We start from the raw sequence: 14,291 nt of genomic DNA, 5'->3' as shown, positions 1-14,291 counted from the left end.
CTTAGATGTCTCATAGGCTGTTTGTGCATTCCAACAAAGGGTGAAATCAAATGTTGAGTTTCTTACATTTTTGCCCTGCTCTAGTCCTCACTTTCTGCAGCTAAGAGATAGGTAAGAACTTAGGTTTTCTATTTGAACAGTTTAGTGCCTTTATTGACTGACCCCTGACCTCAAACACTCTTACTACTGAATAACCAAGATCCTTACCTACTACCACACATTAGTAAACTGCGTTCAGAGTTTATCCTACTATTACAATGTTTTACGATGATTTTACAATGATTTTTCCTCGAACCACAATTCCAACTGGGTTCACTGGAGTCAGCCAAGGGACTCAGAACAGGTAGAAGAATGTGACCGGACATTTCAGCATTCAGAACTCCAGCAGTGCTTAACTAACATGATCAGAAAAACACCCCTCACAGTGTTTTGCTATCTGCGCTGTATGTTGCCGAGCATCATTTACTTTTGCTTATCTTGATTCTGATAATTAGTAATGTGGTCAAATGAAAGCTGTGTTTGTCTGAATGCACAAGTCCAGATCTTGCATTTTTGTCTGCATGCCTGCTTTGCTGATTCACGTTTTTCTTTTCAGAGCTCCGCAACAAAGAGGTATTCACTCGTTTTGGGATATCGCGCAATAACATTCCTTGTATTTGTAACTACAGGTGGTGAATGGATCTGAGAAAGTGCATAGCAACTATGTATCACTTTATACATGGAAGGCTGTTTTGTTGACTTAAAGCTGGGATGATGCTATTTGTCTATCCGTCTGAATGTTTGTTTTTAAGCCTGATAACACTATATCAAAGGTTTTCGAGCATTCAGACCTTTTATAAGGCAGATACTTCTCTACCATTTTCTGGTGAAGAAAGGAATGTTGCAATGAATGTAACATTCGGCAAGAGTTGTTAAAAAGTAGTGAATTCTACCAAAAAAAAGGTCCAAGGTCAGCAAGACAGTTCCTTATCCAATGGCTGCCCACAAGTTGACATCTGTGACGTCACTCTCCTGATGCATATCCCACCAATGTATTTTATGCGCTATGAATGTGGTAATGTTTGTGCAATATTCGATGGCATTACCAAATGTCTCTATGGAAGCAATTCCCGAGGACGTCTAGCCAGCTCAAGTGGCTGTGGCCTTAGCCAAAGCCCGTCAAACGTCCGACATTGGCTGTCAGGTGCCTTAGGCCTCGACTCATAACTTTCTCACTTTTGATGCTTTCGTACAGTGTTCTTCCGTCTAGTTACACATTCTTGTTGTGGAGCTCAATTCCTAAGGCCTATGAATAAGCCTTCAAAGAGGGCGGGCGTCTGCCCAGAGGGGCTCCTCATGATTACAGGCTCTGGTGCTCTCTGCTTCCTGTTGCAAGTTCTTCTGTTAACTAGTCGGCCTGTTGCTTCGTTTCCTTTCATGTCTGCTAACGACCTTCGTTACACATGCTCCATCATCCTCTACAGCTGCTACTAGCCTGGTCTTGAAGTCTAATTTGCCTCACACGCTGTTCCTTTCTCAGGGAAGAAGTAATTACACCGTGCCTTTCTTATGTCACGGATTCCCTTCCCCCTCGCATTCATTACACACCCTCTCCTTATGCTAGTAGTTTCTTCATGGTTGCTCTCCCTTTCACCTACGACTCACCTGTGTGTCTCACCTGTAGCGTAAACTGCCTTTCCTCCTCCAGTGTTAAAGCTCCCTGACTCTTTTCACTTGAATCTCACTCTCGTTATCTTCCTAGTTACGCGTTTACCCCGCTGCACCTTTACCATACACTCGGTGCTGTCAGAGGACTTTTACCAGACACAGATTCCGCCTGAGTCTGTTTTTCTTAGCTTCGTTAGTTCTTCATTCCCCCTCCCTGACACTTACTGCCCTCTGGCTCACTGTACATTTACTGCTTTCCGCTGCACTTTCACTCCACATGCATGTCATTGCTTTGTGCGCGAACGCTTAATTCACTCATAATTTCTTCAAATAATTCAAAACTACTGTCAATCGCTGTTTCCTCGCACACTGGATCTTTAGTTCGTGCTTATCCTTTCCTTCACTCCCTCTCACTGCTTACCTTCCTTCACTCAACTAGGCACAGGTGTACACTCTCCCTTCTCACCTGTGCCATGACCTTCTCTTCTCCTGTATTCACAAGATTTTCTTCTTACCCCCCTACATTGTTCACATGCACTTCTCCCCAGTGCGCCTTCTCCATGACCTCACACTCATTGCTTCACATAGTGGTGAACAGTGAGGCACATCCATCAGCTTCCATCGTTGCCACTCTGGGTGTGCATCTTCCTTCTTAAGTCTCACAGCTTCCTCTGTGTTCACTTACCTTTCCAGAGCCCTACATTAACGTTTCTCACGGGAGCTAACATTTACTGATACCATTCGCTGAGACGAGGTGCTTTCTAGGTGCACATCCATCCCCAAGTACACAATCTCTTGTATCTTTATAACATCACTGTATGTGTGCCCGCCAACCATAGTGGCCCATCGCCCTTCTGCTACAAAGCCTGCCTACCCATTGTAGCTTCAGATGTATGATTTGCATAAACACACTTACCTTTGCCACTTCACCTTAAGCTTTCTTCCTTACCCACAGCACAACCACAACGCATCCGGTGTTCACTCATACCCTCTACTTCAGTCCACTTTCCTTCACTGTCACTCATCCATTTCTCTGCAACAGCACACACACACATAGTGCACACATGCATGCATGAACCCCCTCCACACACACACATGCGGGTGTACACACAGACCCACAAGCACACACACAGATACCCACATGCACTCAAACACACACACACTGCATTCCTCAGTGCACATTACTCATCCTCTAAAGGCTCTGTTTTATTATATCGGTCACCCTTTACCTACACAAACTCCTTCAGGGTGTGGACTTTTCACCCCCACATACAAATTCTGCCCTCTTCAGTACCACTGTTGGAGGGGAGGGAGTTCATGCATAAGATGGGGAAACGCAACAAACAGCTGTAGGTCAGCATTGATATGTGTTGCCAAATATTGGCAAAAGGCCACAGTAAGTAGTTCTTTATTGGCACATGGGCAGTGCTCTTCTTGTTCATCACTGACTCACCATTAAACTCTCACCGCTCCATGGTCATAAAGAAGAACAGTGGCTCTCGCTTGCTCAAAACTGCTCCTAAAGATCCCACGTTAAAGGTGAGCCAAGCCAAACTGACCAAGCATTTCATGCATGGTCTGCCAAAATGTCACAAAGAGAGAACATTCAGGGCAATTCAAGCCACGAGATCACCTATTAGGACATTCTATATCTCTTCCACTGCCACACTGTCACAACAGTCTGTTGACTAGGTCCCATCATGTTACATCTGGTTGTGTTTTGCGCAAGTGGCCTTTACGACTTTAGGACAGGCTGTGACACTTTCTGAGAATTATCTTTACACATTGTCTCACCCATCACACAAGTGCTTTCCCATTTTTTTTCGTTGCAATAAACTGAACCGGTTTACATGCTTCTCATAATGCATCAGTACTAATCAAGGAAGGTGGATGGGTGGGCACTACAGCTGTTCCACCAATGGTAGCTTCGCCCCTGTTGCCACTGACCTCTGTACTCCACAGATCTAAAGTTCGAAATGTGGCAGAGTCAAATCAGACCTCATCCTTAAGAGGTCGATACACTGAGTTCCACTGGATGCTGTTATCATTTGTCACTCCCAGTGCTATGGAAAAGAAATATATGTTGTGACATGTGCAATATAAAATAAGCTAATGTTATGATAGTGAAGTAGATGTTTGTGTACCATATTCTAGAAAGATAATCAGCTGGGATTAACCTGCCAGAGATACACGGGCACTCTGGCACTGTGACTGAACCACGGGTACAGGTTCCGCTACACCAGCCTCATTCACCATTCTCGATGTCTCCAGGGCACCGTCCATTTTGTAATGGCACAGCAATAGGAAGTTACACAGAGATGTCACTGCAAAATAAATAGGCTGGAGCATTTGACAACATCTAACGTCTCTTTTTAAAAGATAAAGTAGCTTCGTGGACCGTGGCCACATCCCGTTACACATCAATCTTGTTGGTTTTGTTATAATTTCACTGGGAAGGAAGAGATTTCGAAGTGAGGTCCAATGGCCTAGCCGGTTCTTTACACAAACAACGCAGAGTTTACTGTTCCTATGTAATTTGTCTGCCTTTCTTTGGCACTTATAACCAAAGAGAAAATAAATAAGAAAGTGAACCAAATGTGTCCCTCAATAAAGTAGAAAAAATAATTTACAGTTCTCGCGGGAATGGCTGGCAGTGATTTTAAGATGTTTCTCTTTGCTATGGTTTGTTCAAGCTTTCACTCCCTACCATTGGCAATGCATGCAGGCTTGAGAGATGCACGGCTCTTTGCCTCCTGCTTTCCAGTCCATTTCACTCCTTAAGTTTTCACAGCACTGGCATTTGGCCACCAACCCTTTCAATGTGGCTTGTTTGGTTTTGTCACTCTTTGCTAATGGATGACTTCTGTGTGGGCTATTTATTTTGAACAACCTTAAGACTTCTTTTGTTTGAAACGGATCCTTCAAGAGTCAGATTAAGAACATTTTTGAAGAATGACATAGGACAGGAGCAAAACATCTCACATGGGAAAAGTTTGATGAAGATTAACTGTATCACAAGAGCCCTAACCACTAGTCAACAAAACTAGCTCTGAATGCACTTTTGTTACACAATGCATTGTTAGTCATGCTGTCCCTGGCCTCCCACAGGGTGCTATGTTGGTATGAGTGTTGGAAGTGACCGGCCCCTTTCGGCTGTTTTTCACATTGGGCTCAGTGAGAACCTTATGAAAAAGGAGCAAACAGTACTCCATCCTTGAACAAATATATGGTCAAAGGGTACTAGACATAACTACCATCTAAACTCCTTTCAGGCAACTGCATTCCTACTCCAAGATAAGATCTCCTAGTAGTGCGATCACAATTTTGTTAGTTAAGAGTTTTAAGCCACGCTAAGTTCACCTCAAAGTGTGGAAGGGGAAGCATACATAATTCGTAAAAAGAAGAACAATTGTTGCAGGGTATATATAAATTGTTGCCAGAGAGAGAAGAAGGAAAACACATCTTGCACTCAGCACCCATTTGAAGTGCATCCATCTGCTAGCATGAATCCCTGTTCTTCTAACAATTTGCATAACATCCAGCACCAGTTCCTTGTAATGGCAAAGAAGGAAAGTATGAACCTCACAGCATTTTACAATAGAGCTACATTGTCTGAGAAGGTACAACACTTTTCCTCTTTCCCAATGCCATGTAATGCATCTCCTGACTCCATTTAGATTATTACATTATGGTTGATAAAATAGCTGCTAGGGACCCAATTGCATGGCATTGTAAAGTGTTTTGTCGTTCAAGTTTGCCTGCACACCCCAAGTGAATTATTGCAATTACATATTACCATATTACCATTTTCCTTTCCACAGGCAAGAAAATGATAGTACATCCCCAGATACTTTTTTTTAATGTAATGTCTAATAGATGTGACTGTCCTGAAAAGATTTGAGACTCTAATCGTTGAAGTGCTTATTTTACCACACCTTACTCGTCAAAGGCTGGTGACTATGGACTGTTGACAAAGGGCAAGAACAATTTGAATTAATGGCTTATATTTTTAATATCCACAGCTGTTGGAGCTCCAAAAGGACTTTCCTTTTCTGATATCACAGAAAACTCAGCCACTGTCAGCTGGACTGCCCCACAGACACGAGTTGATACCTTCAAGATCACCTATGTTCCAACTAGCGGAGGTAAGATGAAAATCAGTCACTGCAGAGGTATCATCAATACTATGTTTACCTGCCAAGTGAGTGCTGATATTGAAGTCCTCAGTAGATCTAATATTTGAAAGATGGCAAACACTTAGGCTTGATGGGAAGTTCCCCAGTGCTGACTAACTGCTTGCAAGAAAGTAACTGTCCTATGGATCACTGTTTGTTAACCCTTTACACAGGTAGCAGAGACCAGTTGCCTAATGCAGTTAAAATGCTAGCTGTAGAATCAGTGCACACAGCATCATCGCTATAGGTTTGAGTCTCACCCAGGGGTCCTCTGGCTGTAAATATTATAAGGTTCATGGGATGAGGAACCATATACTTAGTTTGTTGGTTTTGGCATGGGTTACAAATGTATTCGATTTGTGGAAAGCAAACAGGTGATGGTTGAGTTATTTTCAGCCATTAATAGTGATCTGAATTCCATTTTGTCGTATTTTTGCCCCCGTGCAACTCTAGATCCATCATGCAAATTCAGTAGGAATAATCCAGCCAATATTCCCAGACAGGGTCCCCTCTGAACTGAAAACAAGCAACCCAAAACTTGCTTTGGACTATCTTGGCCTCGTTTATAAGATGCAGCAGTTTCCTATGCCATAGTACATACTAGTCGCATTTAGGGCATTTCACAGGAAAAAAAATGGTAATGGATGGAATGCTAAAATTAATCTCAGCCTCTGGCAGTTTGTCAGTCGATGGATTTATGCCCACTTTGCCATTTCAGACAAGAACTAATGGGAACAATCCAGGCAGGACAGCCATTCCCGGTCCCCTCTGAGCAGAAAATAGTAAACCCTGACCAGTTTTAGCCCATGCAAGCCGGGTCAATACGATGAAGCTTGATTTCTATAGCATACTGACATGAGACCCACATACTCATGCATACTCATCACGCTTGCATGAAGAAAACAAAGAGATGATGGGCCATTTGCTTACGTTAATCTTAGCCAGAAATAAGGACTCTGCATTATATTTCACTCCATCTGTTTTCTTCTACTGTGCAACTCCATGCAAGAACCAGTCATATGCAAATCAGGCTAGGTGCTCTGCAATATGAATAGTCCAGCCCAACTCTCAAAGCTGGTCCCCCCTGAACAGTAAATAACCAATCCCAGACCAGTGTCAGCCTAGCTGGGATTTGTCACTAAGGTATAGCTTCTTTCCTTTCGCACAATGAGCACAGGACCCACTGGGTTGGTACCCTGCAAAAAACAAAAAGATTAGTTTGTGAATGTGACTGTACTCAGTTTTCTAGTTTATAATTTTTGACCACTTAGTGGACCAACAATAGTGGTTCATTGTGCATATTTATAATACGGGCCAGCGACAAAGGCATGGACACTTAAGACTAACAAAGGAAAAACTGCACTGGCTACCAAATTCCACTCCAAAAAATCTACGCGCACATGCATGTGTTGAATTTCCATGTTTGTTTCCAAAGCCGATCATTGAGATTATGCAGATCCACACCTCACAAACAAGATTTATAAATCAAGTTATAGAGACCTATCAGACTGAAGTCTAAAATAAAATAAAATCTCCACAAAAATATTACTGTAAAAGCATAGCTCTGAAAAGTAATGGCTCCTCTGTTAAACGCCAGTGTCCTTATATTTTTCCCTGCGGAAGCCAGGTTTATTTTACATTTCATGAATATATATTTTTTTCTATTCCCTAATTGAGTAATAGCTATATCTTCCTGTGAAATGTTCCGTAATGCTCAATCAGTTTGTGATACCACCTAATTTTCACACATGCTAGAATTTCACAGGCCTTTTATTGTTGAAAAGTTCAGTTCATTTGAATAAATGTTGCCATGGTTGCTGAAGCGTCAAGCGTCTCTTCACACTTTTGCTTCTTCGGTGTTATCTAGGTGTTCCAAAGACTGTGACGGTGGATGGAACCAAGACACAAACCACTCTAGTGACACTTACTCCAGGTGTTCAGTATATTGTCACTGTTGTTTCGGTAAAAGCACTTGACGAAAGTGGGCCAATCTCAGGACCCCTGACAACAGGTAAGATGCCGATGTTAATTATATATATTGTTCTAGAATGTAAACACAAGGGAAGTTATGAGTTAGTCTCCTGCATGCAGACAGTGAGAATTTTCCAAAATTCAAATTTCAAACATAAGATAGGTTAGTATGCGGGAACATGGGTTCTATGAGAAAGCCTTGAGCATTCTGTTTTTAAAGTATAACCAACATGAATCAATTTATCTTGTTACATTTCCTCAAATGGTTCCAGTAAGAAATAAAACCCCAACAGCTCTGACACATTTGATAGTGGAAAATACATTAATGGCGTGCCTGTGAGCCGCATTACATGTGGCCTGTATGATACAGTATGTAATTCATGTGTATCATTAATATTCACATGCTTATTGGAAATTGTGCATTAAATAATACCATAGAGGAAAATGGTCTTGTCACTTTGTGAGCTCTAAAGTCTGCATGAAAAGGATTTCCTCTGGAAGTAGGCACACTACTGCCTATTTGCCGAGGATGGACATATTGATGGCAAGTTAGGGATATATGACCTGAATATTGAGTTTTAAATACTATAGCCAAAATGTTGAATACCACAATATTGGTAAGTATGTATATGTAAGTATAGATTTAATACTGAGATACATACGTGTGGAGTTAAGGAAAGTAAATATACTCCTACATAGGTATACTCACCTTCACAATATTGTAGTAGTCATCATCTGGCTATGATATTTTGAAAGCATGGTATTTTTGTGTTTGATATTCTAAAATGCAACGCAAATTGGATCTTGGTGTCCAGTAGTGGGTATCTGGGTTACCAAAACCTGCACGCACTCTATCGAGATAAAAAATTAAATCAGCAGATAGCTCCTTACATTTGAGGTTGTTGACAAACTGCTGTGTGTCTAAATATAGACTTCAAAAATATTGTGCTTCAGAAATTTTGTGACTAAAACATTGACAACTAAAATACTGACAAGGTAAGTGCACATAGGGAACTCCACATCTACGTCCATATATATATAAATATATATATGTATATATATATATATATATATATATATATACAGTATATTAAACCTATACTTATCTACGTATACTTACTTTCCCGATATTTTGCCCTAGATATTTTGGCCACGATTTTTTATCAACAATATTATTGAATCAATATGAAGGTGTAATACCCAAGTAACACCGTTTGATGTGAGCATCAGCAGGCGTTTTAGAAACAGTTTCCTTCTCTTAATTTCAGATTCTGGGTGAAACAAGAGGAAAGTAACCCTTTACATGTTTTGAAATATCCTGGGAGTATGAAATTTAGGATTCTCAGTATGTAGGTGAGAAAGTAGTCTGAGGATATAGGAGTAAATAAAGGCACACAAAGAAATTGGAAAGAAAAACATCAGAGGGGAGCATCAGAGAGTATCACAAGTTGGAAACATTGCATGGGCCTAAAAATGAACAAACAGGTGGTGCTGGAGTCTGTCATCCTACATGATTCGCTAACTATATATGATGAAGATATGTGCTGGGTTTCATTGTGGAAGTATGCTGAGAGATTTGTGAAGAATAATAACGGAAGCCCATTCGTCCCACAATGCAAATGAGGCCCTCAGACACCATTGATGTCTCAAATCCACAAGCTTTTCTCAGTGAGTGTGCAGAGTATCCATTACACCTAATCTACTTACAAAGACTAGGAGCTGCAACTTAACAACTCCATTATCACTTTCACACAAAACGAATAGCTGGCTAGAACAATGGTATGCGAATGTGGATCTTTCCACTGAGTTGATTATGAGCATGGAACCAATAGTCAAAATTGCACCTATGAAATAGAACATCCACAGAGTATTCATCCTGCTGGTCTATTTACAAACGTATAGGTAGCTGACATTAAATGGCAGAGTAGGGCATAAACATCTGTATCATTTGGTCAGTGGGTTAGTGAGATTTACACTTTATATCATGTTATCAGTGATTGTGCAAACTTCTAGCATTTGAATGCCCATTTGGTGCTGAACTTCTAAAGGCATGGAAATACAAGTGTGGTGGGTTGTGGTAAGGAATATTGAAGCCAGAATATCAATAGATCACAATATCATTACCAGAATACTGAAAAACAAACTATTTAAAAGGTAAGTGCACTGAGAGAGATATTGATTCACTGTCTATACCTTCACATCTATATATATATATATATGTGTGTGTGTGTGAGGAAGTAGGTATAGAAAACTTATATACACTTACCTATCCATTTTTTTTCTCTGAATAGTCTGGTCACAATATTGTGACCCATAGACACTCTGGCTTCGATATTCTCAAACCACGCCCGTGTGGGGCTGATAGCAGATTTCTCCATGAAACAGAATGGTATTGTTTACTTCGTAAATTTCCAACAATCTGTAATAGAGTAGTGTGGATAATCCAGATTACTACACCTTCATGATGTTCACAGTTATAAGGAGTGGTTGCCACAGTGTACTTTGATTAATAGTGCCATAGGAGTAATAGGAAATGAAATTGATGTTTTGAGACTACTTATTGTCCACTTGTTTAAGGCGGTTCAATAGTACAAAGGGTAGAGTTTCAGGGGCCATTACAGTTTAACCCTTATACTTGGTTAGCCTATCTAACATTCCATGGAGTGCTGTTTCTGAGGAATGTGAAGCATCTGAGTATACAGTTATTGATTCTTGTTGATGTACGCCATGGAGCTAAAGACACTCTTTTTTGTAGCTGACATTAAATGGCAGAGTAGGGCAGAGTAGGTCATTGGTTTATTGAAGTTTAAACTTTATATTATATTATCAGAGATTTTAACAGTGCATATGCCTAGCATTTGGATGTCCTTATGGCGCTGAACATCTACATACAATAAGATACATGTGTGGTGGATTGTGATAGGGAATATCAAAGTCAGAATATTTATGGATCACAACATCATCACCATAATATTGAAAGATAAACTGTTTAAGATGTAGGCACGCAGAGAGAGATATGAAATCACTATCTTTACCTCCACATGCTTAATAGAGCTACGGGGAAACAAGAAATTAAATTAATGTGATTTGACTAATTATTGTCCACTGGTTTAAGGAGGGTCAATAGTGTGAAGGGGTTTCAGGGGCACTTACAGCTTAACCCAGGTACGTAGGTAGCGTATCTAGAATCTTATGGGTCGCTGGTTTCTAAGGAATGTGAAGCATCTTAGTATGCAGTTGTTGGTTCTTGTTGACGTAAGCCACAGATCTAAAGACACTATGGTCTTTTTTGTAGCTCTGGACAGTCCATCCGGCCTGAAAGCTGTGAACATCACAGAGACTGAAGCCATAGCCCTTTGGCAACCATCCATTGCATCAGTCGATAGCTATGTTCTTTCGTATGCTGCTGATAACGGTAAGTGTAAGAGAGGCTTCAATTATCTGCCAGATCAATGGCGTTTTCAAACATTTAAGTATTAATGCCAGATTTTTGGAACGTTTTCTGACTATTATGGGTGCAAAGCTCTTGAAGATTTCAAAGCCACTATAAACAGTTTTACATTTATATTCTTGATTATCATATTGAACTCATTACAACTTTCTAAAAAGAAGGCTCTGAGATTGGTCAATGGATCATGAATGGATCCAGCTCAGGATTTCAGGAATGTTTTGGAGGGTCTAGGACTGACATATGTTCATTTTGCAACTCTGATTATCAGTGGCTGAATACTTAGGAATATACCATCATGTCACTCCTTTTGTGTAATATATGTAATATCCATTTGATATAGTTTCCACAGAAGAGGAAAGCTTTATGTGTGGTTGAAAAAAGAGGAAGAAGCCTGTGTCAGCTATTTTTTGAAGTAAAACAGAACAAATGAAGAATTTACAAAACAGATTTACAAGGACCGGATTCAGCATTCCAGCTTATGACCACTTCTTTAGTCTCCTCCACCCACAAGTTTTTTTTATTAATATGTGCATACATTGTGGCTTTTATGTCACCTTTAGGGTCACAGCAAAATACAAGCATTCATTCCAATGTTCTCTTAATCCTATTACTCTACACTTGTTATATATAGTGACCCCTTACCAATAACATCTCCTCTCACTGAATATCTGCATGTTTGTACTTTCACTGTTTCTACTTCAATGTCACATTTCAAAGAACACCCCACTGCACTCTTTCACACCCATTCAACTTTATGTGTTACATTTTATGGTGAGTATTTTATGGTTCATATTATCAAGCTCATAAGTAGTTCTAAGTTCATGGTCTAGAGATAGAAATTACATATTTTAGAAACCAATGAAGAGTTTGTTAAGCACAAACATTTTAGAATGAGATGAGGAAAGTAGTCTATGCAAGGCATGTGAACACGCTGAGAAATCTGTATCCTAAATAGAGGTATTACAGAGGGTCGAATGGGTTATGATGGGACTTTAGTTGCAAGTGAATAATCCTTTCCTGGGAAATCGAGTTATAAAAGTGAAATACATAAAACTAATCAAATCTGACTAATACTTAAAGAGACAAACACCTTAACCATATTATAGGACAAAACACACACACACCACACACACACATACACACAAACGCACACACACCACCACTTTGAGAAACATTATTCAGAAATGTTTAATTTTGTAGATCATTTTATTGAGCCTAAATAACTCACCTAAAAACCAAAGTATTTAATATAAACTTCCTTTCCATACAATATTCTACTTTATAAACTGTAAACCTTTCTACATTTTAATGAAAAACATATCCTGCTTAGGTATACAACTCTGAATGTGTGAATGTGATTTTCTTTATTTAACAACATACACTATATTTTGTCTCACTGATTGACATTTTAGTAAAATTCCTGTGAAGTTATAACAATTCCCTTTACTATTTTTGTCATTTAGATCCAGAAACAACTAAGACCATCTCTGGTAACAATGTTGAAAGTGACATTACTGGTCTCCAGCCTTCAACACAATATACATTGACAATCTATGCTATCAGAGGACCACAGAAGAGTGCAACACTGTCTACCAAATTCACTACAGGTACAGCCCCATGAACTGTTATGTTGCTGGTGCACAGCCACTGTTCTCTCTCTCTCTCTCTCTCTCTCTCTCTCTCTCTCTCTCTCTCTCTATATATATATATATATATATATATATATATATATATATATATATATATATATATATATATATATATATATATATATATATATATATATATATATATATATTATATATATATTTATAAACAAAACTCCTATGTACATCACTCACCACTTAATCACAGTCCTTGTTCAGAGGTTTGGATGTTTCGATTGGTTATAACTAGTACATAACACATAGTACATACAACCTTATTATATGTTTTACCTGAAGCATAAGTGTAAACAGCTTTTGTTCTTAAAATTCTTCGGGCTTCATGCATGAAATACTCCTACATAATTGTATTCCTATAAAAATTTTCATGCAATCTCAGTGTGTGCCAAACCCCAGGGCATAACTGAGAACTGAATAGGAATGGGAAACAATTAGATCTATGAAGGAATTGAAGGATTATCTATGCAATTGGGATCTGATGGCAGTGGTATTTGGCCAGCAGATTCTTCAGTGGAAGAGAGTTCTCCATAAGAAGACGTAGCACCATCTCCTCAACTCAAAGGATTTTTTATTACTGCCTAACTCTAATTCATGCCTCGAGTTGTTAGTGCACAAGAGTATTCGTATGGTTTTTATATATGACCTCTATTAAAACATTGAAAGAAATTCACACTTTGATTTTTATTCATGTGGCTTTCCTCTATGGATGGAAAGCAACATTGCTTTATTGTGTATTAGTCTGAATCTGAGGCACATCCAGGACTAATTCTGAAAATATTTTCAGAGCAAGGTGAGTTGCATCAAATTGAAATCTTATTGCATAAGATTGGCAGCCACATAGTTCAGAGTCATACTCATGTACATTTCTTGCCCCCACTCTTATCAAGAAAAGCTCCTGTTGAAAGAGGTCACCAAATCCTTATAGGTTAACAAGGAATACATCAAGGAATACATCAGTGTTCACCATGATCACTAGTCAAGCTTCAGATGCACCAGTAAAAGGTTAAATCATATTCATAGACACACAAAGGGACCTCAATGCCTTGCTGTAAGGTTGACAACTATTGGCATTATTTATCTTTTCAACACATGATGTTTGTGTTGAAGAGATGTGTAATTGGAGAAGTGCCCAAGAACTGCCTGAAATTGTACCATCTTTCCTCACAGACTAAAGTCAAGAGATCTGTAAATGTCCAGTCCAAATTACACGTGGGATGCCTTACGGCCCCTCATTATCACTGCTTTTGTTAAAAATATACATGCACTTCTTGACCTCAATCATCAACCAAAACCATCTCCAATTCCATCTGTATGAAGATCAAGACTACTTGCCTACTAAATTCCCTCAGCTGTCTTATGGCAGAACGTGGGATACAATACAAA

The 14,291-nt window shown here is 39.4% G+C and overlaps 1 protein-coding gene across 4 annotated transcripts in view; it reads left to right on the top strand.

The window, feature by feature from the left end:
* The window catches only part of TNC (tenascin C), a 127,390-nt gene that overhangs the window by 93,354 nt on the left and 19,745 nt on the right, over positions 1-14,291 (top strand). For all 4 annotated transcript variants that reach the window (XM_069241520.1, XM_069241519.1, XM_069241517.1 and 1 more), the window contains 4 exons: positions 5,670-5,792; positions 7,690-7,833; positions 11,089-11,208; positions 12,708-12,851. In XM_069241520.1, coding sequence (XP_069097621.1) covers positions 5,670-5,792; positions 7,690-7,833; positions 11,089-11,208; positions 12,708-12,851 — 531 coding nt within the window. The remainder of the gene's footprint in view (positions 1-5,669; positions 5,793-7,689; positions 7,834-11,088; positions 11,209-12,707; positions 12,852-14,291) is intronic.

The sequence above is a fragment of the Pleurodeles waltl genome, chromosome 6 (genome assembly GCF_031143425.1).
Source record: "Pleurodeles waltl isolate 20211129_DDA chromosome 6, aPleWal1.hap1.20221129, whole genome shotgun sequence".
In the NCBI taxonomy this organism is placed as follows: Eukaryota; Metazoa; Chordata; class Amphibia; order Caudata; family Salamandridae; genus Pleurodeles; species Pleurodeles waltl.
Note: the sequence above shows the minus strand (reverse complement) of the source record. Positions and strands in the feature narration are given on the sequence as shown.